At 46.4% G+C, this 25540-nt stretch overlaps 1 protein-coding gene across 3 annotated transcripts in view; it reads left to right on the forward strand.

The window, feature by feature from the left end:
• The first annotated feature begins 3100 nt into the window (after positions 1-3100).
• LOC142564841 (uncharacterized) overlaps positions 3101-25540 on the forward strand; it is a 36043-nt gene continuing 13603 nt past the window's right edge. For 2 of the 3 annotated variants that reach the window (XM_075676019.1, XM_075676021.1), the window contains exons 1-2: positions 6116-6455; positions 24981-25386. In XM_075676019.1, coding sequence (XP_075532134.1) covers positions 24986-25386 — 401 coding nt within the window. In that variant the 5' untranslated portion in view covers positions 6116-6455; positions 24981-24985. Of the gene's footprint in view, positions 3929-6115; positions 6456-24980; positions 25387-25540 lie in introns of those variants that run through there. The other variant, XM_075676020.1, reaches the window with a different exon arrangement.

Genomic DNA, 25540 nt, shown 5'->3' on the forward strand with positions numbered 1-25540 from the left:
GTAACACATGTGTATGTTGAGTGCACCTGAAGGCAGACTATTTATAAATGGTCTGCAAATTGCCTCGAAGCCACCCCATGGGTTCACCACGTAGGAGCACTTAAAGTGGTGTTAACTGAAAATTTATTTGTGGAGGCTTGCCTTGCGGCAGCAGTCATGCAAAGTCACTATTTTAGCAAATTACTCTGCAGAATCCCACAAGGTGGAGGAAGTGTCATAAAAATGAAAAATTGTTTTCTCCATACAGGTTTCTCTGAAAGAACGCTTCACAGTGGAGGAAAAATTCCTGAATCAGGACTAATTTTTCCTCAACTGTGATAGCGTTCTTTCCGAGAAACCCATGTGGAGTTTCCTTTGTAGCTTTGTGCTACATTTGGGTGGATGACATTTTTTCTCTTTCAAAGTCGCTATTGTAAAGCTTTGAACCTTTTGCTCAACTCCGCTAAGTTACGTGCAGCGCCACCTCTTGTCACTGCAATGCAAAAGGAGCCGGTGGTCCACTGTGGCAGCGTCACACACTCAGACATTTTGCATCTGCTGTTGCTAGGGCATGGCAACTTATACAGGCAATGCTGCCACTCCATGTCCATTTGTTTACTTCTGCATGACGTGCAACGGCAGTTGCTGTGACCCTTAATTGTTCCCTGTATACTGTAACACTGGGGAAATTGACACCCTCAAAGTGATCACCGGCTTTAGCATCACTGGGCAGGCATTAGGATATACAGGAGGCTGTGGTAGGAATAACTGTAGCCCAAATGGTCAGGTAGAAGCAGCAGTTTTTGGGTACTCAACATTTCAACTTTTGGGTATTAATAAGAATAAGTGTGAGAATAGCAACATCAGTAAGATTGATGTACTCTAGAACAAATAATTGTTGGGCTATTTGGTCTTGCATTACTGATGAGGAAAATTAGTGCAAACTAAAAGACAATTCACATGGGAAGAAGCGACAGACAAGTACTACTTTTCAGTGATCATTTTGAGCGCTTGTCTATCATTTCTTCCCAACGAAGTTGTCTTTTGTCCCAATTTTCCTCGTCAGCAGTAAGAGTGACATGTGAGCACATGCGAGCACTAGCTGATATTTGCAACTGGGTAAAGTTGAAACCAAATACTACTTGGGTGCAGCAGCTATGAGCACACCGAGTGCCACGACACACTATGAAGTATTTGAACAGTGCTGATGAAAATGAGAAGAGCAAGATTTGTGGTAGTGGTGATGCAAGCTCTGTTGCATGTTTTGACAGCGAGTTGTTGGGGAATGTGCATGTGAAAAGTTTCTGGATTAGAAATTATAAAGGATTTATGAATAAAATGGTGGTGGATGCACAGGAATTGATGCGAAGGATCGGAAAGGGTGTGCAGGGGTTGAATTGCTTCGAGAATTTTGGTGTGATGTTGATGGGAGTATGACCAGACGAAAATGCTTCCATGTTGGAAAGAAAGCCTGCCACAATAGACTGCATAAGGCGAGGGCAGGCAGAATGTTAGCACTGTATTATGTGTACTGTCAAGGAGACAAGACTGGTGACTCGTGACCTTACTGGTGAAATAGTGATATGCGGCACTTCTGTGCAAGAATTGGCAAATAGCAACAGTGCTGGGCTCGTCATCTTTGCATTATGGAGGAAGTAGGCAGTTAATAGAGCATTTGAGTGATTGTGAGTTGTCATAGTGACTCCATGACATGTTTGTGATGCTGCCAACTGTCAAAATAACGGTTAATTTTTGTCAAACCACAACTGCCTACAGAACTACCTGCAAGTGTCAGGAGTGGGAATGACGTGATACCCGTTTTATTAGCCTCCCGTCATCTGCAGTGCTATCGTGATTTTGCCAGTCTTATGGCTATTCACATGTGATATTCCTTTTCTGGTGCTGCTGTATGTGGTGAAGGATAGAGAAGGAAAAAGTACAAGATTGCAAACAGTCAGCAGAATTTTGCTCACCATGCACCGAAATTGGCATGCTGCTTAGAAATGGCATTTGGTACGTCGCTGCTCACCAGCTTAGACATGCAAATGACTGAAGTTGCATTAGATTTTGATGGGCAGTTAGCAGGAGATCTGCCTACTACCGTGCTCATTGTAACATTAGTTTTTATACTGTGCTTTAGGAATTAGTTTCCTATTGCGATGTGTCATAACGGCATACTTGTAGTAGTGGGGTTTCCTTGCCTCCTCGCGTCACCTCCCCTCCTCTCTTATATGGGAACTGCCTCTTCTCCTATCCCTCTCCTTCTCTCTCTTTACAGTTCTGCGTCCCCTCTGGCCTCGCACGTTAGAGAGGGAAGCGCTGCAGTTTCCCCAATGCTTATGAGCGGAGTTGTGGATAACCAGCTCATCATCATCATCAGCCTGGTTACGCCCACTGCAGGACAAAGGCCTCTCCCATACTTCTCCAACAACCCCGGTCATGTACTAATTGTGGCCGTGCCGTCCCTGCAAACTTCTTAATCTCATCCGCCCACCTAACTTTCTGCCGCCCCCTGCTACGCTTCCCTTCCCTTGGGATCCAGTCCGTAACCCTTAATGACCATCGCTTATCTTCCCTCCTCATTATATGTCCTGCCCATGCCCATTTCTTTTTCTTGATTTCAACTAAGATGTCATTAACTTGCGTTTGTTCCCTCACCCAATCTGCTCTTTTCTTATCCCTTAACGTTACACCTATCATTCTTCTTTCCATAGCTCGTTGTGTCGTCCTCAATTTGAGTAGAACCCTTTTAGTAAGCCTCCAGGTTTCTGCCCCGTAGGTGAGTACTGGTAAGACACAGCTATTATATACTATTCTCTTGAGGGATAATGGCAACCTGCTGTTCATGATTTGGGAATGCCTGCCAAATGCACCCCAGCCCATTCTTATTCTGTCAGCTGTCAGAATAAGAACCAGCTGTCAAGCGGCTAATGTGGCGACGGCCAGGAAGCTCCAGGGGGCATTGTGTACATTCGACGCGGTGGGATGAAAACGAGTTTCACCCGTCGCCTTTCCTTCTCTCATTCGCGCCTGTCATCTATATACACGTTCTGAAGCACCTCCCGACGCGATGTGCGCGAAAGCAGCAGCAGTGGGGAAGTCGAAGGAAGAGGCAAAGGAAGCTTCGCTTTAAAAGGGAATGCTGTAATTCACACTAAACCTTTCGGCCGCTGTTCTATCAGCTTCAACGATAACAATTCTAACATAATCTTCCCATTCGCCCACGCCCTCCGGCCAGATTCTCAGCACGAATTCATTGTTCTCGGCTACGTGTCGCTGTCAGCTGAAAACAAAAGCGAGCACGTAGTTGATCCCAGCTGCTGCTCAGCTGAGGCCAGTATTGAAAGTGCTATCATGTTTGTGTGAAACAGCGTCATATCAACATTGACCAATCATTTGACCATAACCGTCGTGAATGCAACAAGCGCGTAAGGGAGAAGCTGAGCAGTATTCGAATTATTTTCTACTTCGCGCTCCGCCCGCGCGATCAGCGGGATCTGTGGTTGTAAGCGTTGGATCAGAAAGTCATAGAATCGAGCAAAAGGAGGCCTTATGTTATACCAGCCCGAGAGTTTCTGGAAAAAAATGTTTACTTGAAATACTATGTTTCTTGGGCGCCGAAACACGCATCACAGGGACGCCGGATATTACAATTTCCTCAAGTGAACACTTTTTCTTCCCAATTAAGTTATCTCTGGTCAAAAAGTTTGGAAGCTGTGACCATGAATCATAGGTTGATAAATCAGGTTGATATCAAAACTCTTCCATGCGCAAGGAAGCGTCCACTGTGTCCACAAACCCTGCACAAATTATGATACCGAAATCGAAACCGCAGTTAAGTACGCGCACCGATGTGGAAGCGTAATCCAAATCCAATACAAAGACTTTAGTCCTTGGTGTCTGCTGGTAGCGCGTTTCTCAAGCTGGGCATTCAACACAGCGTGAAATTGTGAGTTTTTTGCGCTTAATTCGTGCTTGTTTTAACATTTAGCTGGCTGACCTGCGAGGCGTCCACAAAACGCGTCTCGGAAGTCTTTCGCGCAGCGTCCAGACGTAGGCGTTTGTGGTATATCGCTGCCACTAACTCAAGTCCAGCTTTCAGAAATTCTTACACTCGAAGTTCGAGCACTTCGACGATGTACAAGAGCTGTGTGAGGTTGGGATGATGTGCTACTGTTGATATCAGATCTCTAAGCGAAACGACGGTTCTGTTTGACAGGAGGTGATTGGGGAAACTGCAACGCCGACAGCTGACAGCAGTATGCTCTGCATCTTTCGATGTGTACATATGTGCATTAGCGAGGGATTGATGTAAAAATTTCCTAATTAGTGGCACGCTTTTCTGAGTATTTATGGGAGACAGTTCAATAAAAGGTAAATAAATTTGTAGAGACGCCGTTTCGTCGGAGTTTGTTTGCATCATGTGCCGGTAGTGTACGTGACTTCCTCTCGATAATAGTTTATTACCAGCGAATTTCGCAACTGATAGTATACACTCCTTTTTTTTTCGTAGGCGCAATGGAGAAGCACAACGACAACGAATGGCTGATAAGATAGGGTATGCAGTGCGTTGTGTCAAAAGTGTTATGACTCGCACATCAGCATTAGGGAGTTTCAGCGGTTTCATCAGAACGACAGGACTCACTCGGCAACAGAAGAACCGGTGACGACACGTTACAGAGCTTTGATGCAACTGACGCGCTACAAACGTTATTGCAAAATCCTGTCTGACGTTGGTTCTAAAAGTTCGCCCTGGAAAAAAGCTTCCCCTTGATGCGGTGCACAACATGATACTTTCGACTAATAATTTTTTGTTGCGTTAAGTTAAGGTCCCGGAAGCGATAGTGACAAGGGTCAGGGCACCGTTGATAATATAACATTAGAGCTTTTGTACAGCCATTTTCGCTTTCGTTTCCCAGGAGGGTACTGTGTCGTGACGGGGGCACGGCACAGTAATGTGGTCACGTGAGAGCAGAACATCGCGACGTTTTGACACTCGCACCGGATCGCTCGGTCGCCTTGTATGCTGCAATTCGTTGTTAGGTTGTGTGGTGACGTCGCGACACAGTCTGTTCTCCTGGGAAGCGAAACCTGAATTGGCTGTAGAAAAGTTAGTGTATTATTAACGGCACTCTGAGGCTTGTCAGCATTTTTTCTATGGTTTAGAGCTCCAAGACCTTCACTTAACGAAAAAGAGATAATTGAAAATATCATGTCAGCACACCGTATGCTGAAGTAATCAAAGAACGCTATTGGCGCACAAATAGGTGCTTTGATTTTTTATGTTGTTATGGTATGTTAGTCGTGTTTACAAGGGCTTCAGGTTAGAACTGATACTTTTCAGGTTTTAGAGGAAGCTTCATGCTCTCCTGTTCTAATGCACGTGAAACGGAGAAATTCTCTGATAATTTGACATCCGCTTAACCGATTTGAATTAAGTTTGTTGCTTATGAGCTAAGAAGCCAAATCCTACGGCCGGAATATTGAAAAGAGCATTTTCATTTTAGTTAAAAAGTTTTGTGGAAATTGGAGAATAAAAAAGACAAAGAGAGCGCACAGTTTACAATTATAGTTCTGTAATCTCACTTTTGTATGCTGCATGTGTTAGATCGCCTAAAGCGGCCAAATATAGTGGACTCGTTTACGGCTCACCTTAAGTATTTGCATTGTTTACGATACAGCGCAGAAACACGAATTGTGTGACCGTTTCTATCCGTCTTATGTTTGTTATATGTGTAGGATATAAACACACTTTACAGATTTGTGATTTGTGTTGTCAAATTGTGGAGTAGTAAACTGGATACTTTACTTTTTTCCCGAAGTTTCCACATTTTATGAGAATTAATTAAGGGTGCTGACGGGGCCTAAATAGAAAGTTTGCTCCCAGTAGTTCTTACATAGTATAGCTTCTCTTGAATTCTACGAGCCTCATCCAAATTAGTTTAGCGGTCGCCTCACAAAGCGATTTCCCCTGTTTCTGCGTCTGTGAGTAGGAGCTCCCGAGATAGTGCTTCCTCTCAAGTTGTCAGTGCTCTCGTGTGCGTTCTGTATTGACGCGGGTTGTCGCTTCTCTCGTGTCTGTAGTGTTGTTACTTGAACTCGTTCGAGCTGGCACCTGGGCTGGCATGTTTAAAAACGTTGGGCTGGCTGGCGTGGCAGGGAGCAGACTACAAAGATCGGCCCGCTGTGAATTCGAAACTTCTCAAACGAATTCTGCACAACGGCTGCACATGGATCGTCTGCTAGCATCAAACGAATGCGTGTGTGTGCGTGTGTGTTATAGTGTTATATCCTTCTCGTGACGTGTACTTCGTATGATTTGTGCTAGTTAGTTCATGTGAAGCTGATATTGACCTTAGTGCGCGGGCGGCTGAGCAAGTGCTTCGACAACGCCACTTCGAAAAACAAGATGGTCTGAAGCTCATCTCCAACAATTCTCTAAATAGACGCGGTCCAGCAACAGGATAAAACAAGCGGTGTGTATTGCTAATTTAAGGCAGTCATATTTTCGAATTCCTTACGAGTGCCATTGCAGATGATCTGCCGAAGTTCTAACGGATCTTCGTTTTTACAATTGTACCAAAATGAAAACCTGACATCTGCGGTGCATATTATTAAAGATTAACTTGGTCTTTATTCTCCCAACCTTTAGTCGTGCGATATCGAAGCGTACTTTTCACATATCTTTAAGCGCAAATCGCTTGTGTCCTCATTAACGTCACTTCATCGTTTTTTTGTTCAAATACGCCCGCTTGTGGGTGTGCGTACGAAACAGTGGCGTCAAAGCGAGGGTACTCGCTAACATTCATATTCTCTTATGTAGACGAAGGTTTTGCATTCTTCCATGCTCTGTAATTTTTAAGTCGTCATTCGAGATAGGCGCCTAAATTGGGACCTGCAGCTAAAAACGACGGCCTAAACTTTGGGCCCGGTACATCGTTTTCGCATGAAGTAGTTTCTAGGTGGCGTTCGCAGTTGCACCACTTATAGGGAACCTTCATTACTCACGCTTACACACGCTGTTGTTTTAAGGTGGTGTCAGCCTTTGAAAGCGCACGCGCCACCGCCCACTAAGATGCTGGGCGGAACATTCCGCTAAATTTAGCGACATTGAGAGTCTCTGAGGCCAAGAGGCCACCCAGACTGGTATTATACAACTTAAAAAAACAGCAGTTGGCAACCAAGGCACACGGACTGCGCGGGTAGGGTTGTTACTCCTCCAGCCAATCACAGACGCAAACAAAATCGTTGCCATGCGACCATTTCACAATGGCATCGTACTTGGTACCTCCGGAGTATGGTGGCTAGAAGCCACCATATCCAGAGCGTCTGCCGTTCTTGAAGAGTCTTCATCGGCGGAAGCGATGATGTGTGCAGCAGACATGGACAAAGTGTATGGAGTCTGAGCATTTCACTCTTCAAAAGTCCGCGGTACAGTTCATTTCACTGCTGACCCCGTTTTAGCCATGAAACTTCACTGCCAACTGAAGTGAAATTTGACAATAAATAGTTGCAGCCAAGGAAGCGTTTTATTTCAGTTCAATAAACAATTAGGCTTTCACCGTTCCACTGTAACAGACTAATGAAAACGTACTGAATTACTCGCTTATGATTTTATTTTTGTTGTTAGCGCCTTATTTAGGTAACAGGGAAACTTTGAAGTACGAACTATTTGCAGTCTAGCGGAGGAACAGTGGCTGGTGGTTATGAGGGCGTGGGCGGGGCTTCACTGCAGATTTGAGTTGTGTCCGACTATAGCCACCCTACCCAGACTATGACCGAGGGAAGCTATACGGTGCGCGCGATGGTTGGTGCCGTGCAAGTAATCACATTGTTTGAGTGAGCTTCGCGCCCCGCCATTGGGGAAAAAAATACAGCTCATGCGAGCCCTACCCACTACACGTTTAACGTGCATACAGTTAAAAAGACCGATGAGGACATCGTTTTATATAGAACACTTTGAAAAGCACATTTATTTAACCGGCTAGTGCGAGAGCAAAAAAAAAAAAAAAACAACAGGGCCTAACACACATCACGTTCTTGACGGGATGTAATACTATGTCAGAGTCCTTCAATATAGTATCCAAGGGCGTTCCGTCATGCTCCTGAATTTGTTGGCTTCAGCGTTTCGTGCGGCATACAACTGTAAAGAAACAAATTTGATGCGTTCGCATAAAGAAGAAGAAAAAAATTGTCATGCATACCGAAGGCGTGTGCAGATTCGCAGCGTGAATTGCATATTATAATTCACGTCAGCTGCTGCAAGTTTGCCCATTTCATTCCTGCGTCTTTGGCCTATGGAGGAAATTGGCGCTTGCGCGTGTGCACTCGCGCGCCCGTGCTCGGGAACATGACACGCGCGGCAATTATGCCAGAGAGCTATAGTTGGCGTTGGCACAATAGAAACGTGCTTGCGATTGGAGAACTTACCGTAATAATGGTAGCGTGGAGCGTGTGATTTTATCCCTGTGAACGCGGCTATGACTGTTCTGGGAGCTATGTGAACAATTTACGCACGTATGGTTTATATTTGTAATAATTACCACGAGAGAGAGAGAGAGAGAGCAATTGTGGCCTAGCGGTAAGAGCATCGGTCTATTGTGCTGGGCCCCGCGATTCGATCCCACCACCGTGGACATAATTCAGTATTTAAAGAAAAAAAATTAAATGTAAGCTATTCGGCGGAACAGCTGCAGCTCCATAGTGGTAAAAAAATAATAAATCCGGAATGCTTCGCAAAGAAAGCGTAGCTTTAACAGCGACAACACTTTTGGTAATGTCACCACCCTAAAACAGCGCTTGAGCGAAGGCTCCCTAAATGTATTGACGGGATGGTCTGGCAGAAACCACGAGCCCTATAGGACCCCGTGTATTCTTGGGATGCGCAGTATATTACCGGCTGCTTAAAAAATATTCTTTTTTTAACGCACACTCTGAAACAAATATACCTACAGTTGGCAAACAGCGCAGGTGAGACTTAGCTTATTTTAATGACAGCGCGTGACTACCCAGTAACTTAGTTCCATGGATTAAACATTAAATTTTTTTATTTGTCGATGCTTTTATGCCCTTGCGAATTGCACAGATTGCCGAGGAAGCCATGGACGTTTCTTTGTGTGAGAGTACGGCCTCAGCCAATTAATTTTGTGGCGTTCGGTAAATGTACCGCTGATGACATAGCGCGGTATCACAGAGCCATCGTGGTTCTCCGCTGATGCTGCAGATGATCTATTATACGTGGAAGACTCCCTCAAGCGCCATTTAGGTCACTTTCTGTGACCGACTAAGAAAAGAAAACCGAGCCGGATTGTTATACTGATTTTGTTGCTATCATGTGAGTAACTTTTACTGGATTGTTCTGTACGGGCTGCGACCACTGATCCGCTTTACTTCCGCAACCTCCAAATGTGCCAAGTTAATTGAAGAGTCAACTTTGTACATTACGTTATTGAGCGCTGTGGTTTGTCGAGCAAATGATGTCAGGCCTTTTCAATTAAAATCTAGCTGAAAAGGATGTCTTTTTATCTGCCGAAGAAATTTTGAAGTGAATGCCGATGTTGTCTCAGTGCCAGATCCCTACCAGGAATATGGCCAGAATGACGCTTTCCACTGTGTAAACACCCTTGAAAGCAAATAAAGGTGTAAATCGGTCCATAACTGATACGCTTGCACTCTGTTTAGGTGTAAGCTTACACCTAAAATTGTAAAGGTATGAGTTATGGACCGATTTACAACCTTATTCACTTGAAGGGTGTAAATTATGTTACAGTGATAGGTGGGCTTGAATGTGCTGAAAGAGTGTTGCGTAACATAGGGGACAAAGACAACGGAGAAACAAAGTACGGGGTGAAAATTCATCCTTAAGGCAGCAGGTGATTTCATGTCGCTAGCCGCAATATATATAGACGGTTCTCTGCAGTGTGGTTCATAGAGATGCAATTGCGTGCTTTAAGTTCTCTTCCGCCCTGCTTCTTACGCTGAGAACTCGCAAACGTTTATGGGGACACTAGCCTGCTAAATCGGGTAAGTCGACTCCTCTACTCACTTTAGGGCGGTGAGCTTTGCAATGCTCTATTTGTGTCTGTTTCTTTGTTTGTTTGTTTATTGATACTGTTGGCCCCCAAAAACAGGAGTGGCAATACAGGACATAAGTATATCTCACTTTCGTATAGACATAACATCAGGAAATGTAGTGCACGCGTTTTGCGCATATAAGGCAATAAAGTTCACTGTACGGACATTTTTCACATTCAATATAGTAATGACAAGATAGCGCACAGTGATCATGTAGCACTCATGATAAGAACAGAAAAAAACTGCAATCTTATGGAGCTGCGCCACCAAGCAGCATTAAAAATACACTAACGGATGTTACTACTGAACCGGGAAGCATGTTCCACCCTCAGACTACCCTGGGGAAATAACTGCATTTAAGGGCATCGTTTCACGTGCTCCAAAGATGCCTACTGTCAACCCCGGACGGGGCAAAAAAGACAAGCTACCATAGCAATGAAAGAAGAAGGCCGTTTCATTTGGGACATGGAAGAGTCGCCGAGAAATTCGTTGAACATGCCCTTCTTTGGAGCAACAAGGTGCTGCCTAATTTTTGGGCAGTGGCCGCTGCTTGTCGGGAACACCCGTCCCAACATTTTCTGGCCGTACAGTGTGACAGTGTCGTCGAGAGAATGATTCTCGTGGGTTTGCGGGTAGTGTTGTGCGTCGTTAATATTGTCCTTAGTAGTGTCTGTTCAAGTGTCACCCAAAACAGCGGGTAGTGGCGCCGACAACGGCTAGAAAACGACTATATGACGTCCGCCCGTCAACCATTATACGACGACTATACATGCTGGCTAGTCATCGTGTAGTTTTTCTCATTTAGTGGCGCAGAGCAGCAGGTCACAGGAGTCACCCTCAAGTCGACCTCTGCCACTTCTTAAATTCCACCTCTTTCTGCAGCTTGACCACTACGCCACGACTACACGCTACCACTACACGAAGGCTACGTGTCAATCAGTATACGACGATTACACATTGGCTAGTCATATCGTATAGTTGTCCCCATGTACCGCGGCGCAGAGTGGTAGGCTTTGGAGGAATGAACTTCAGGCCGGAATTCTCTGTCATTTCCTAATTTTGTGCTCTCTCTGCACGTTGATTACAACACAACGACAAAGACAGCATGGTGACTGACAGGAGTTTTCAAGCGACTTGTGTTTGGGGAGCATGATATGAAAATGGCTTATGTGCCCTTGATAGCTTTTACCAAGGCGAACAATAACGGCTAGGCGGTACAAGGGACATGGGGCTGCACGCCAAAGCCTTCTTGGCGATCGAGAGCCATGCGCGGAAGCGTGACAGGAAACTGCAGCTACGGTGGAGTGTAGGAGATAAGAGCACGCCAAGACGCACGAAGCGCTGAGCGCTGCACAAAAGAGCGATAGCGGCGGCGGCGTGTGCCGTGTTTCGCACAGCATCACGCAACAGTGTACCGTATAGCCTTGCGCACTGGCCACACACTTCACTTCCAAGATTTTAAACAAGAAATCCTGGACAGATAAAAAACAAAATTTGTTTACGTAAAATCACTTGGAAAGTTGAATCTGTTTGCCCAAGCAAAGTGAAGCTGCAATGCGTATGAGTTGTGGTCACAGTGTCTTACATATCACTGTGGTATAGAGGTCGACGCGGTTAAGTTGGGTTTCTTGTGTTTTTTTTGGCGGGAAAAGGGCTCTTTCAGCTTAATAGCTGGTTTTGATTCACCACACAAGAACAAAGACGTAGCGCTCTGACAGGACATGTGCTGTTCTCCGAACCGAAAATATTGCTATATAGAATTCATACTTTGACACTCGCGCCGTCGTGCTGTTACAGTATCGACGACGCATGCGTGGCCCTCACATGCTAGGTTACGCCTCCAGAGACGCGCAATGCGTTTGGATGCGAAAAGCGGCCATGCCGAGTTGACGCACCTTTCGATTCGCTCAATCGGCTACGCATCGGAGCCAGGGCAACGTTCTGCCCTTGCTGCTGGCGTTGTGCGCACGAACACTGGCGTTCCTGGTGAGGAGCACTGTGCATATATACCCTTTTTGTGCTTACAAACAGGCTTCCCGGAAGACTTCCGGTTAAGCCCTCTGCAACAACACAAGTTACAATAGCATATAGATTTACAGAACCATCTAGGTTGCATCAGTTTTGGTTTAAAGTTGGAACGTTGGACAAGTGACTTTTATTGTTCAGTGCAAAAAGAAAAAGCCCATACGGGAGATCGACGCAGGGCGGACTTTATATCTGAGCACATGAAGAATATGTGCCTACAGTAAACTATGCGGCAACATACTTCCGTTTTCTTGGCTAACTTGACCGTCAGAAATGTGTGACCGGAAGCTTTCTGGGCTCATGAATGCACTGCTGCCATAGTGTGGACGAAAACGGTGTATACCCTATCGTGGTTCATCAGTGCTGTAAGGGGAACGAACAGTAGACGTTCTCCAAGCTACAAACGCCGCTGGCTTTCTGTCGATCTCATCGCGCGCACCATCGAGGTGCGACGCCTGCGATTCTCCTTATCACGCCAGAGCGGGCAGGCAAGTAGAGGACAGTCTTTTCATTGCTGACGCAAACAATATAAGTAGGTCGTAAGGAGTCTAGAAGCCTGTATTGCATGGTTGCTCTCTGGACGTATCGCAGTGTTCCCCACGCATGACCACCTCTTCCGTCGGACTGCTGACATTCGAATGCCATAAGTATGAATTAGTCTGTTAATCCGGTTGTAGAAAAACAACACTGTCGTTGCATGTTAGCACAGTTCCAACAAGTAATCGTGATGCGGGCATGCGGGCAGGGTGGTCCAAAGGTCACCAAGGCTATATGTGCTGTATGTTTGTTTTCCGACTGGAGCGACCGCTTGAACAAGCTGGGGGTCGGCTTTTCCTGCAAGCACATGTACGACGGAGCCCCCGTGACTTGGAAGCTGCTTGGCTTGGTTTACGCTGACGGTATAGTCCTGCTAGCAAACGACCTTTAGCATCTGGTCACGGTCTCTGCGACATGGCTACACCACCTTGACCTTGGCTTTAACGCCAAAAACCTGCCGTATTTCGACTTTCAGGCCCACAGCCCAGTGCCTATATACCCCTGCCAGCTGGTGGACGGATACAATGGGCCACTGAATACCGGTACCTTGGTGTGGTGTTCAGCACGTTAAGTGACCTGCTGGTGACTCACGAGGAGAACTTACGCAAGAGATCACAGAGAGCAGTAAATGTGCTACGTAGGAAAACCTGTCGGGGTGCAACCGCTTCCTGCTTGTCCGCGGCATGTGGAAATCTGTGCATCTCCATGGTCTGACATTTGCAAATTCAATTGTTTGTCTCAGAGCAACGCGCCCCTGGCTGTCATGGGCGCGTTGCTATCGGGGCCATTCAAGGCGACCTGGGTTGGTCCACGTACGTGAGGTGAGTGAAGCAAGGAGCAAGCTCTCTTCCGAAGAACGTTTGCACCTCGTTGACGACATACGATGGCCCAGGCGTCTGTTCAGATACATGGGCATAACAGGCAGTCAAACCCAGTGTTGCAAGCGGGTGCAATTTCTGCGCCGGAAATTCGGGTTTCTTGCGAAACCGGTGTGCAAGGACCGGGAGTTAAAGTGAACACTGGCCTAAAAGGAACACTAAAGGTTACTATTAAGCCAACGTGGACTGTTGAAATACCATCCCAGAAACCTCGAAACGCTTGTTTCGTGCCAAGGAGAGACTTATTTTAAGAGAAAATGCGTTCTGAAGCGTCCGCGTTCCTCTAGCGCAGTTCAAATCGCCCGCCCTCCGATCGAGGAGTACTGACATCATGGTCTCATAGTGACGTCGTGCCATCGGTGAGTAGAACGGCGTCCGCAGACGGCGCTACGGCTTTTCTGCGCAAAACGCAAACGCGCGGCCAGAAACAGAGCCAAGACAGAACCGACAGCAGAGCGAAAGCGGGAGTATAGTGGCTAGCGGAAGGAGAAACGCGCGACCATAAGCTGGTACGTTATTCTATGACGCAAACTTCGACGCTCGTCGCAATGGACCCTGACAACGACAGATTGGCTCGCGATGCTAGGCTCAACTTCAGCGATTTGAGGACTGACGAGCGCGACCTGCTTCTGAGGGCTCGCGCTGCCGGCGTCGTTGCGTACTACGACGGCGGCATCGACACCGGCATCGACACCGGCTCTCCGGAGCGGGAAAGCAACGAGGGCTTCCCACGACATCACATGGACGTGGCATTCTCGCTGCTTGTTCTCAATGAAAGTTTCGCGAGCCAGCAGAACCCGCACAGCACGACGCGATAACGAAACTACTGAAATTCCAAAGCGTGCGCGGCGCAGAGTCGAGCGGGCGGAGTCGAGCGAAAACGAAACCTTTCGACCACCCATACTACTGAAGGGTAACGTCAAAATGTTATTTTTTCTTACAATCGAATAGACGTAGACAAGTAGCATTTTCTTCCGTCTTATAATCGAATGAAATGATATTTTTAATACGAGTAGTTGAGTATTAGTAACACAAATTATGAGGAGTGCTTTCTTCATCGGGCTAGTACCGGAATGTCGCTGGGGGGTCACAAATCGTGTCATGCATTTACCTCAATTTCTCGGTTACTAAAGCTCTGTTCGCGATTATATTGACGTTTTAGACGTTCAGAACATTGCTCTACCACTTGAACTTGACTTTCTGGTAACCTTTAGTTTCCCTTTAAGCACATATATGTGTCTGAAGAGAGAACCATGCGGTGGCGGAACGCAATGGGGGCGATATCTACCTTGCTGATCTACCGCACTTGCAAGACTGACACACGTTAAAATGGAGGAGGTGTACGATAACAGCGGTGACCGCGTGCTGCTCTTTGAATCACGAGCAGGAGCACCGCGCACGGGGCTTGTGTGTCGTCGCTGATTCGACGCATCAGCTGACCCGATATGGCGGATATCTAACCTGAAGGAGGAAAACCTAGAATACCTCGTCCTCAAATCTGCGGGTTTGTGCCCACGACACACGGAGGGCGCCACACTACCGCTGTAGCACTGGAATTTGGGGGCGATAACGGAGCGCGGGAACGGGGGTGCGGCGGTGTTCAATGCCGTGCGGCGCATAACTAAGGACAGACTGGCACAATGGTGGCCTGTGACTCGGCAATAGTGTAGAGTGACGAACTCTGAAGGAGGGAGCAGGTGAACTCCAGTGCCTCAACGTCAATTAGTGTCTGTGAACCAGCTCGTGCTGTGAACATACTAGCTGGAGTAAGCTAACCCCCGCCCACCCTCTCTTTAGAGTGCAGATCTTGGGCGGCCGTTCCTACGTTGAGCGTCGTTGTGCCTCGTCCTCCCTCTGCGTAACCGAGCGAACGAGCACAGCGAACGATGAAAGAGCGAACGCGGAGCGAAGCGGCGTATGAAAGACGGCAAGAGCAAAGAGAGCGCGAGGAGGAAAGGGGAGGAGGGGGTGCAGCGGAAGCATGAGGAGGAAAACGGAGGAAGCAGCCTTGAAGCACCACAAGATGCCGTTCACGTCCGCGCATTCGCGGCACCAGCCGTGCGGGGGAAAGAAAAAAAAGAACAAGAAAGCTCGCCTTCGCGCATAGCGTTCGCCGCAAGCGTTTCCTGGTAAAGGTTGCGGTTGCATAAGCTGGGAAGCGGCAACTGTGTGGTCGGTTTATATATGCATATAGCGTCGCTCGTCACGGCGCTGCCAGTCGGTGCGGGGATCAGTGCTATGCCTCAATATACCGCGAAATGAAAACACGTATAGAGCTGAGCTCAAGTTTCGCATTAGAAAGCATCGTAATCGTAGGTGAATTTTTTTAATTATCGCTACGTACATTAGTTCTTTCTCTAGTTAAAGCGCTAGCTTTAAAGCTGCGCGCCCGTTACAAAGGGGCCAGTTACAATTATTCGTCGTCATCATGCCAGTGCTGTGAGGCGCCTGCGGTAGCTGCGAGGGAGCTGTTTATACTTCGCAGCAGCAGTTGTCTCACCTGTTGCGTCGCGCTAACATGCCGCCCTCATGTATATATTGTTACGGCACCGTGCGAAGAACTGGAGAGCAACAATAAACCTTGTTACTAAAACGCAGGCGCGCGAATGCAAACGCGAGAAACGAAAATGGCGGCAAAGAACGCCATCCTTTTCGTTGCTCCTTGTGTCTCTGTTGGCGGGCATGCCTCTTTAATGACCGACATCCCTACCAACTGGCTCAACTTTTTGTTGCTCTAAGGTAAACCATGCTATCGCTTTCCCGTACCGATATTGATAATCAAACATTTAAGTAAGTACAATGGGAACTGGCAAAAGCAATAGGATCGAAACCAACTGACTATGTCAAAGCAGGAACCTGCTCAAAAAATAAAACATCGGCATACTGACATAACCACACAAAAGTTGGCATATCATACCGAATACACGCAGTCGCAACAGTATGAAGCCACCGTACAATGAAGCCAGAGAAAGCGCAGGGTAAATTATTGATTGCTTCATTGAAGTGTAGAAATGATAAGCTAAAGGAAAAAATTAAGTGGAAGAAAAGACTACTCGCCGCCTATGGGAGCCATACACTTCGCATGCGGAGATTGTGGGTTCCGCTCCCATCGGCGGCGAATTGGCTTTCACCGATGGCGCTTTGAATACTTAGTCCTTGCTCTCCCTTGGAGCCTCGTCGGGGATGTGTTCGTGTGCGATTTCATTCAAGCAGCAAAGGTTATTGTGCCATGTTAATTTCTACTTTACTATCCCTATTATAATGCTTCGTGATTCTTCGACATTCTTTTATGTTTACATTTTAAAAGTGACCTTTATTTTAATTGTACTCATCTATTCATCTGATCTGACCTCTCAGTTATACAATAGTGTTTTGTTCCAAGGTCCACATTTCTAGTTTTATGGATTCATTCTTGTATTTATTACCAGTGCACACAACGCGATTATTTTCCCATCCCCCGGCCACATATGTGGGTACTTGCCATGTATTGAAGGCTCGTGATCATCGTCATCGGAATGAGAAAAAGAAAAATACGAAGAGATGGATACCGCACCGATAAAATGCTTTACACATTTCCTTGGCAGGTCCCTCGCTGGAGGTAAGTGCTATATCTTTATTAGGAGGAGGGTAATCTAAACTAAAAACATCGCACCGGTGGACGGAAGACTTGTAGGAGGGGCGGACACAAGCGCTCGGTCACATCTTGCTTCAAGAGGAGAAGCGGCCAACCCGCAACTCTTCTTTAGGGTGCCGAATCTGTTGACGCGTCCCGCCATTACGTTTAGTCAGCGCAACTCCGTTACTTCATGGCAATTGCAGACGCTTCGTCGCTCATTTCAGTGGCATGGCATTTCGTTACGTGATCCGGTGAATGCTGGTATATTGAGGCATGGCTTCAAGTAAAGGCTTGCACCGCCATAACACAGCACATGGTGTAGAAGTGGGGGTGCCAGGGGGAAGGGGACGCACGGGGTGAACTGTTATCGTGCTGTTAAAGGGTCCTTCACCATGTTAGGCCATTTTAAACAAGCAAACCCGGGTTTACATGATGCGCTGACGACCCTGTCTGCAAAGTGTTACGAAAACAGCAGCAGTTTCAAATCAAACGCCGCGCGCCTTCCCTATCGAGAAAGCCTGCTTCCAGCCAGGGAGTGACGGCCACACACACATATTTCTTCGCAGTGCGCGCTTCATCACTCACCATGACTAATGATCCAACGAGGAAAGCGCTACGCAGGAAGAAAAGAAAAAAAAAAAGGAGGCGGGGCTCGACTCCACAGTACGTCGTTTGGCTCCTGTACGAGAGAAGGCAGGGAACGAATACCTCTTGTGAACACTACTAGAGGCAAAGGCGGAGAGTCTCCTATAGGGACGCATGCTTCATGAAGGAACGACAACATGACAGTTAATTTCTATCAACTCCAACAGTGGACCAATTTGTGAAATTTCGGTAGAACGCTCCTTAGAAGGCGTTTTACAGGCCCCGCTGTGTAAAGAAAATTTGCAATGAGGCCTGGTGAGGGGCCCTTTAACAGGGGAAAGAAGGTGGATTTGCCTCGTAGCGTGATCGTAGCGATCTGTGCACATCAAGGTAACGTGTCCGTATCATATTTGGCGAATGTTAGAGTAATACCGCACTCCCGTGGTCAGATTCAGCCATCATTGGAATCAAAGGTCGTGAAAATCCGCGAGCCCCGTTTTCTCCCTTCCGCGAATTCGCATGAAGGCGCCAATTAGGCCCGAGGATCTCAATACCTTTTTCTTTCAGTAGCTACTGAAAGCAGGCGTGTGAACGCAGTATTAGCTGAGCCGTCGGGATGTATAATAATAATAATAATAATAATTAGCCGCAGCAGCAGCCTATTTTATGTCCACTGCAGGACGAAAGCTTCTCCCTGCGATCTCCAATTATCCCTGTCCTGCGCCAACCGATTCTAACTAGCACCCGCAAATTTCCTAATTTCGCCGCACCACCTAGTCTTCTGCCGTCCTCTACTGCTCTTCCCTTGGTACCCATTCTGTCACCCTAATGGTCCAACAGTTATCTAATCTGCGCATTACATGACCTGCCTAGCGCCATTTCTCTCTCATAATGTTAATTAGAATATCGTCTATACACGTTTGCTCTCTGATCCAAACCGCTCTCTCTTAAAGTTATGCCTGGCATTCTTCGTTCCATCGCTCTTTGCCCGGTCCTCAACTTGTTCTCAAGCTTCTTTGTCAATCTCCAAGTCTCGGCCCCATATGTCAGTACAGGTAAAATGCAATGATTGTATACCTTCCATTTCAATGATAACGGTAAGCTTCCAGTCAGGAGCTCACGATGTCTGCCGTACGCTATCCAACCCATTTTTATTCTGTGAATTTCCTTCTCATGGTCAGGGTTCCCTGTGATTAGTTGACCTAGGTAGACGTACTCCTTCACAGATTCTAGAGGCTGACTTGCGATCCTGAACTATTGTTTCTTTGCCTGGCTATTCATTATTATCTTTGTGTTTTGAATATTAATCTTCAACCCCATTCTTAAACTCTCTCTGTTAAGGTCTTCAATCATATGTTGTAACTCGTGTGCAGTGTTGCTGAGTGGAGCAATGTCATCGGCAAACCGAAGGTTGCTTAGGTATTCGCCTCCGATCCTTACTCCTAAACCTTCCCAGTTTAATAGCTTGAATACTTCTTCCAAGCACGCAGTGAATAGCATTGGAGAGATTGTGTCTCCTTGTCTAACTCCTATCTTTATAGGTATCTTCCTGATTTTCTTGTGTAGAATTAAGGGGTCTGTGGAATCTCTGTAGGTATTTTACAGGGTATTTACGTAAGCGGTCTGTACTCCTTGATTACGCAATGCCGCTATGGCAGCTTGTATCTCTACTGAATCAAATGCCTTTTCGTAATCTATGAAAGTCATATAGAGAGGCTTATTGTATTCTGCGGATTTCTCAATAACCTGATTAATGACATGTATGTGATCCATTGAGGAGTAACCCTTCCTGAAGCCAGCCTGTTCCCTTGGTTGACCAAAGTCCAGTGTTGCCCTTATTCTATCTGAGATTATTTTGGTGAATATTTTATATAATGCTGAGAGTAAGCTAATGGCCTATAATTTTTCAGTTCTTTAATGTCTCCCTTCTTGTGGATTAGTATAATGTTTGCATTCTTCCAGTTTTCTGGGACCCCTGCAGTCGATAGACACTTTGTATAGAGAGCCGCCAGTTTTTCTAGCATTATGTCTCCGCCATCTTTGATTAAATCGACTGTTATTCCATGTTTTTCTACCGCTTTTCCCCGTTTCGTGTCTTGCAAGGCCCTTCTGACCTCATCTCTAGTTATAGGAGAAGTTTCTGTATACTGTTCATTATTGTTTCGAATGGAGTACTCCGAAGCCTTCTGGGTACTGTAAAGGTCAGTATAGAATTCTTCCGCTGCTTTTATTATACCTTTGAGATTGCTGATGATATTACACTGCTTATCTTTCAGTGCCTACATCTTGGTTTGTCCTATGTCAAGTTTCCTTCTCACTGATTTCAGGTGGCCTCCATTTTTTACGGCTTCTTCAGTCTTTCTCACGTTATAATTTCGAATATCACTTATCTTCGTCTTGTTCATCAGTTTTGACAGTTCTGCGAATTGTATCTTATCTCTTGAATTGGATCCTTTCATTTTTTGTCGTTTCTTTATTAGGTCCTTTGTTACTTGGGAGAGCTTGCCTGCTGGTTGCCTTGGTGCCTTGCCTCCCACTTCAATTGCTGCCTCTAAAGCCAGCCTAGTTACAGGTTTCCTTCATTATCTCTATGTCATCTTCTTCTCTCTGTTCTAAGGCTGCATATTTGTTGGTAAGTACCAGCCTGAATTTGTCTGCTTTTACCCTTACTGCTGAACAATGAACGCAATGAACGACTATCTCATGGGCATCATTAAGGAGTGCACAATAGAAGTCGGTGGTAACGCCGTTAGACAGGAAACCAGTAAGCTATCGCAGGAGACGAAAGATCTGATCAAGAAACGCCAATGTATGAAAGCCTCTAACCCTACAGCTAGAATAGAACTGGCAGAACTTTCTAAGTTAATCAACAAGCGTAAGACAGCGGACATCAGGAACTATAATATGGATAGAATTGAACAGGCTCTCAGGAACGGAGGAAGCCTAAAAACAGTGAAGAAGAAACTAGGAATAGGCAAGAATCAGATGTGTGCGTTAAGAGACAAAGCCGGCAATATCGTTACTAATATGGATGAGATAGTTCAAGTGGCTGAGGAGTTCTATAGAGATTTATACAGTACCAGTGGCACCCACGACGATAGTGGAAGAGAGAATAGCCTAGAGGAATTCGAAATCCCACAGGTAACGCCAGAAGAAGTAAAGAAAGCCTTAGGAGCTATGCAAAGGGGGAAGGCAGCTGGGGAGGATCAGGTAACAGCAGATTTGTTGAAGGATGGTGGTCAGATTGTTCTAGAGAAACTGGCCACCCTGTATACGCAATGCCTCATAACCTCGAGCGTACCGGAATCTTGGAAGAACGCTAACATAATCCTAATCCATAAGAAAGGGGACGCCAAAGACTTGAAAAATTATAGACCGATCAGCTTACTGTCCGTTGCCTACAAAGTATTTATTAAGGTAATCGCAAATAGAATCAGGAACACCTTAGACTTCTGTCAATCAAAGGAACAGGCAGGATTCCGTAAAGGCTACTCAACAATAGACCATATTCACACTATCAATCAAGTGATAGAGAAATGTGCAGAATATAACCAACCCTTATATATAGCTTTCATTGATTACGAGAAAGCGTTTGATTCAGTCGAAACCTCAGCAGTCATGGAGGCATTACGGAATCAGGGTGTAGATGAGCCATATGTAAAGATACTGGATGATATCTATAACGGCTCCACAGCCACCGTAGTCCTCCACAAAGAAAGCAACAAAATCCCTATAAAGAAAGGCGTCAGACAGGGAGATACGATATCTCCAATGCTATTCACAGCATGCTTACAGGAGGTATTCAGAGGCCTAGAGTGGGAAGAATTGGGGATAAAAGTTGATGGAGAATACCTTAGCAACTTGCGATTCGCTGATGATATTGCCTTGCTTAGTAACTCAGGAGACCAATTGCAATGCATACTCACTGACCTGGAGAGGCAAAGCAGAAGGGTGGGTCTGAAAATTAATCTGCAGAAAACTAAAGTATTGTTTAACAGTCTCGGAAGAGAACAGTAGTTTACGATAGGTAGCGAAGCACTGGAAGTGGTAAGGGAATACATCTACTTAGGGCAGGTAGTGACCACGGATCCGGATCACGAGACTGAAATAACCAGAAGAATAAGAATGGGCTGGGGTGCGTTTGGCAGGCATTCTCAAATCATGAACAGCAGGTTGCCACTATCCCTCAAAAGGAAAGTGTATAACAGCTGTGTGTTACCAGTACTCACATATGGGGCAGAAACCTGGAGGCTTACGAAAAGGGTTCTGCTGAAATTGAGGACGACGCAACGAGCTATGGAAAGAAGAATGATGGGTGTGACGTTAAGGGATAAGAAAAGAGCAGATTGGGTGAGGCAACATACGCGGGTAAACGACATCTTAGTTGAAATCAAGAAAAAGAAATGGGCATGGGCCGGACATGTAATGAGGAGGGAAGATAACCGATGGTCACTGAGGGTTACGGAATGGATTCCAAGGGAAGGGATGCGTAGCAGGGGGCGGCAGAAAGTTAGGTGGGCGGATGACATTAAGACGTTTGCAGGGACAACATGGCCACAATTAGTACATGACCGGGGTAGTTGGAGAAGTATGGGAGAGGCCTTTGCCCTGCAGTGGGCGTAACTAGGCTGCTGCTGATGATGATGATGACCCTTACTGCCTCTAGGTTTACCTGTCTCTTCTTGACGAATTTTACTCTTTCTCTGTTCAAATTGAGGGGAATCCTAGCCTACACTAACCTGTGATCACTGCACTTTACGCTACCTATCTCTTCTACATCCTGCATTATGCTGGGATCGGCAGAAAGTATGAAATCAATTTCATTTCTTGTTTCACCGTTAGGGCTTTTCCAGGTCCATTTTCTGTTGCTGCGTTTCCTGAAGAAAGTGTTAATTATTCTCAGCGTATTCCTTTCTGCGAATTCTACCAGCATCTCTCCTTTAGCGTCAGGACCAAATAAAGTTTTCCACCCATCTCCTTTAGCGTTTCTAGAATTGACGCCGTATTTGCAAATTGCCTGCTCACCCACTTGCTTTTCCCCCACTTTTGCATTGAGGTCATCCATTACTACTGTATACCGAGTTTGCACTTTTCTAATCGCTAATTCAACATCTTCATAAAACTTATCTACTTCCTCATCGTCGTTACTGGATGTTGGAGCGTAGGCTTGTACTACCTTTATGCCTCTTATTAAGTTTGATTACGACTACTGCTACCCTCTCATTAATGCTGTAGAATTCGTCAATGTTGCCCGCTATTTCTTTATGAATTAGGAATCCTGCCCCGTATTGCTTCTTATCAGGAAGGCCTGTGTAGCAGAGGACATGGCCCTTAGTTAGCAATGTATAAGCCTCACCAGTTCTTATAATCTCACTAAGGCCGATAATATCCCAAACAACGTCTGATAGTTCCTCAAAGTGTCCTGCTAAGCTAGCCTCACTCGACATAGTTCTGCTGTTAAAGGTCATCATCGGGATAAATTTTCTCGCCGAAAAAAAGTTGTGCTTTATGAACGAGAGAGGAAGGATAAATGGAAAGACAGGTAGGATAACCATATAGGCAGTTCTGGTTAGCTACCCTCCGCGGGGGAAAAGATAATTAGTATATATGTAGTGAGAAAGAAACAGAAATGAATTACACCGCGTGCATATTCCAGCAGTAGCAACGGTGGTAGGCAGCGTTCTCAAAGTGCTTTATGTAAGCTTTTCGACATCAAGGAACTTCAGCAACAGACATGTAGCCTTCTGCATGGAGCTACTTTCTTAGCACTGACTTAATACATTTATGTATGCCGCCTGCATTGCCGTGACGTGAACAAGCCATGTTGTACCGTGTGTGACAGTCGTCGTTGCGTTTACGAACTCCTACGCCTTCCCGATCGGAATGGCTGGCAGCCCTTTATGTGAGACTTGCAGCTGTGACGAAACATTCGCACACTTTCTTTGTGTCTGCCCGCGCCGTATAGCCCCGAGCAGGTGATATGCGCAGCTCTCGATACAAAACTAGGAAATCATCCATTATGTGTTTCATGAGCGAACGAGGAAACAAGGTCGGTGGATGACGTCTTGTATCAACTTTCGCAAATCAGCGTTTCATGACGCTATTCCATTTGTTCATTTTTCCCTCCCGGATTTCGGAGCCTCAGCAGAGCTGCTCCTGAATGACGAGGTCTTAGTAGGTTCCGTTAGATGGGCGGTAGTTTGCCTGCTCCGCTAGTCGCTCAGCGCATTTTTTTTCTCAATATGGGCTTGTACAGTAGTGTTCATTTCTTGCCAGAGTATGTACATATTTTCCTAGTTTTCAGTATTCCAACGTGCAGACACGGGAAGAACACATTGACGCCGCACACATTCCGTTCTACACGAAGAAGCTACCTGCCGTGCGCTTCTTTCACAAATTCTCTCACATGACGGGATTACATGTTCAGCCAGTCGAACTTGATGATGGCTGGCTCACCATTGTCACTTGACGCTTCCTTTGAGCGGATTTTCCTCCTTGATGTTCCACTCTACTGCCTTTGAATATTGCACGATGCCTTCGTTGAAACTAGCGAAGCTATAAGCGCGGCTGGTGGGTACTTCGCTTCCTCTGTCTTTTTCTTCGGTGTGCTAGTTACGTGTGACCGCGTACGCCAGGGCTACAAGCGATGCGTTTCGCCGCTAAAAACATCACTGTAGCACTCAGTGTAGGCGCAGCCCTTGGACAGGACCCAAATGAGCCCAATTCAAGATCTTGAACCAAGCGCGATCGATAGCTTAGTGGCTATGGCGTTGATTTGCTGAGGAGGAGATGGCAGGTTAGATCCTGATCGCGACAGCCACCTACCGATGGGGGCGAAATACAAGAACGCTCGTGTACCATGCGTTGGGTGCACTTTAAGGAAACGCCAGGTGGTGAACATTAATCCGGAGCCCTCGGCTATTGTGTCCCTCGTAACCCACCGTTCAATTTTGGAACGTTAAGCTCACAGTTCATTCAAAATGTCGACTTCCAAACGAGACAGAAGTTCACAGGATGATAGTGACATAAATGGTCGAACAAACGAAGCCTAAGGCTGAAGACGTTGTGACAAAGGTGTTTGTCTTCATCAAGGCAACAAATGAGCAACTCTTCGACAAAGGGAGTTGTATCCTTCGTCAGGACAAATCAATTGCTTCCCTGGCGAAGACAAAAGCCCCTGTCGAAAGATTGGCTCCAGCTTGCAACATCAGTTATCACAGCCTCAGACATCCCTCGCTGGATCACTGTTGACCAAAATCTTGAGTTGCTTTTTGTACACCGTGCAGGAGACATGCCAAGACGCAGGAAGCCTGCCTCCGCCTGCGACACGTTGGAGTGCAGACCCGAGGACAAAGAAGATGAGAAATCCGTTGATGATCCTGGCTTTCCTGATGACTACCTGGACGACCTCGACACACTCCTCTCGGCTGTGGACACCGTCGTCTTGTGCCTGAACCTTCCGTTGAAACGTGGGCGTACCGGAGTACCGGATGGCTGTATCGTGACCCCGGACCTCAGGCGCGTGTTCACCGACCCGAAGACCTTGGTGGCTCGCAAGGAGGCCTTGGCGAACCTTGGCGTTTCGAGGGCCCTGTTCGCCGGATGCGTGGCGTTCTCTTCATCAAAGCCTTACCGTCGCGCCGCAATGACGGTTCTGGCGGCAGCGCGCTCCCTGTGCATCATTCACAACAGGTTGGTGCCGTCACTATCAACGTAAATCACGTTGTTTGTATGAACCGGACAAAAAATTCGGCGTATACACTTAAAACTGCTTTCGCGCGGGAACGAGAAAGCGTTATACCGTTCGCAGACCTCGGAACGTCATGAACACGCACATTTTATACAG

Source organism: Dermacentor variabilis, chromosome 11, assembly GCF_050947875.1.
Source record: "Dermacentor variabilis isolate Ectoservices chromosome 11, ASM5094787v1, whole genome shotgun sequence".
Classification (NCBI taxonomy): Eukaryota; Metazoa; Arthropoda; class Arachnida; order Ixodida; family Ixodidae; genus Dermacentor; species Dermacentor variabilis.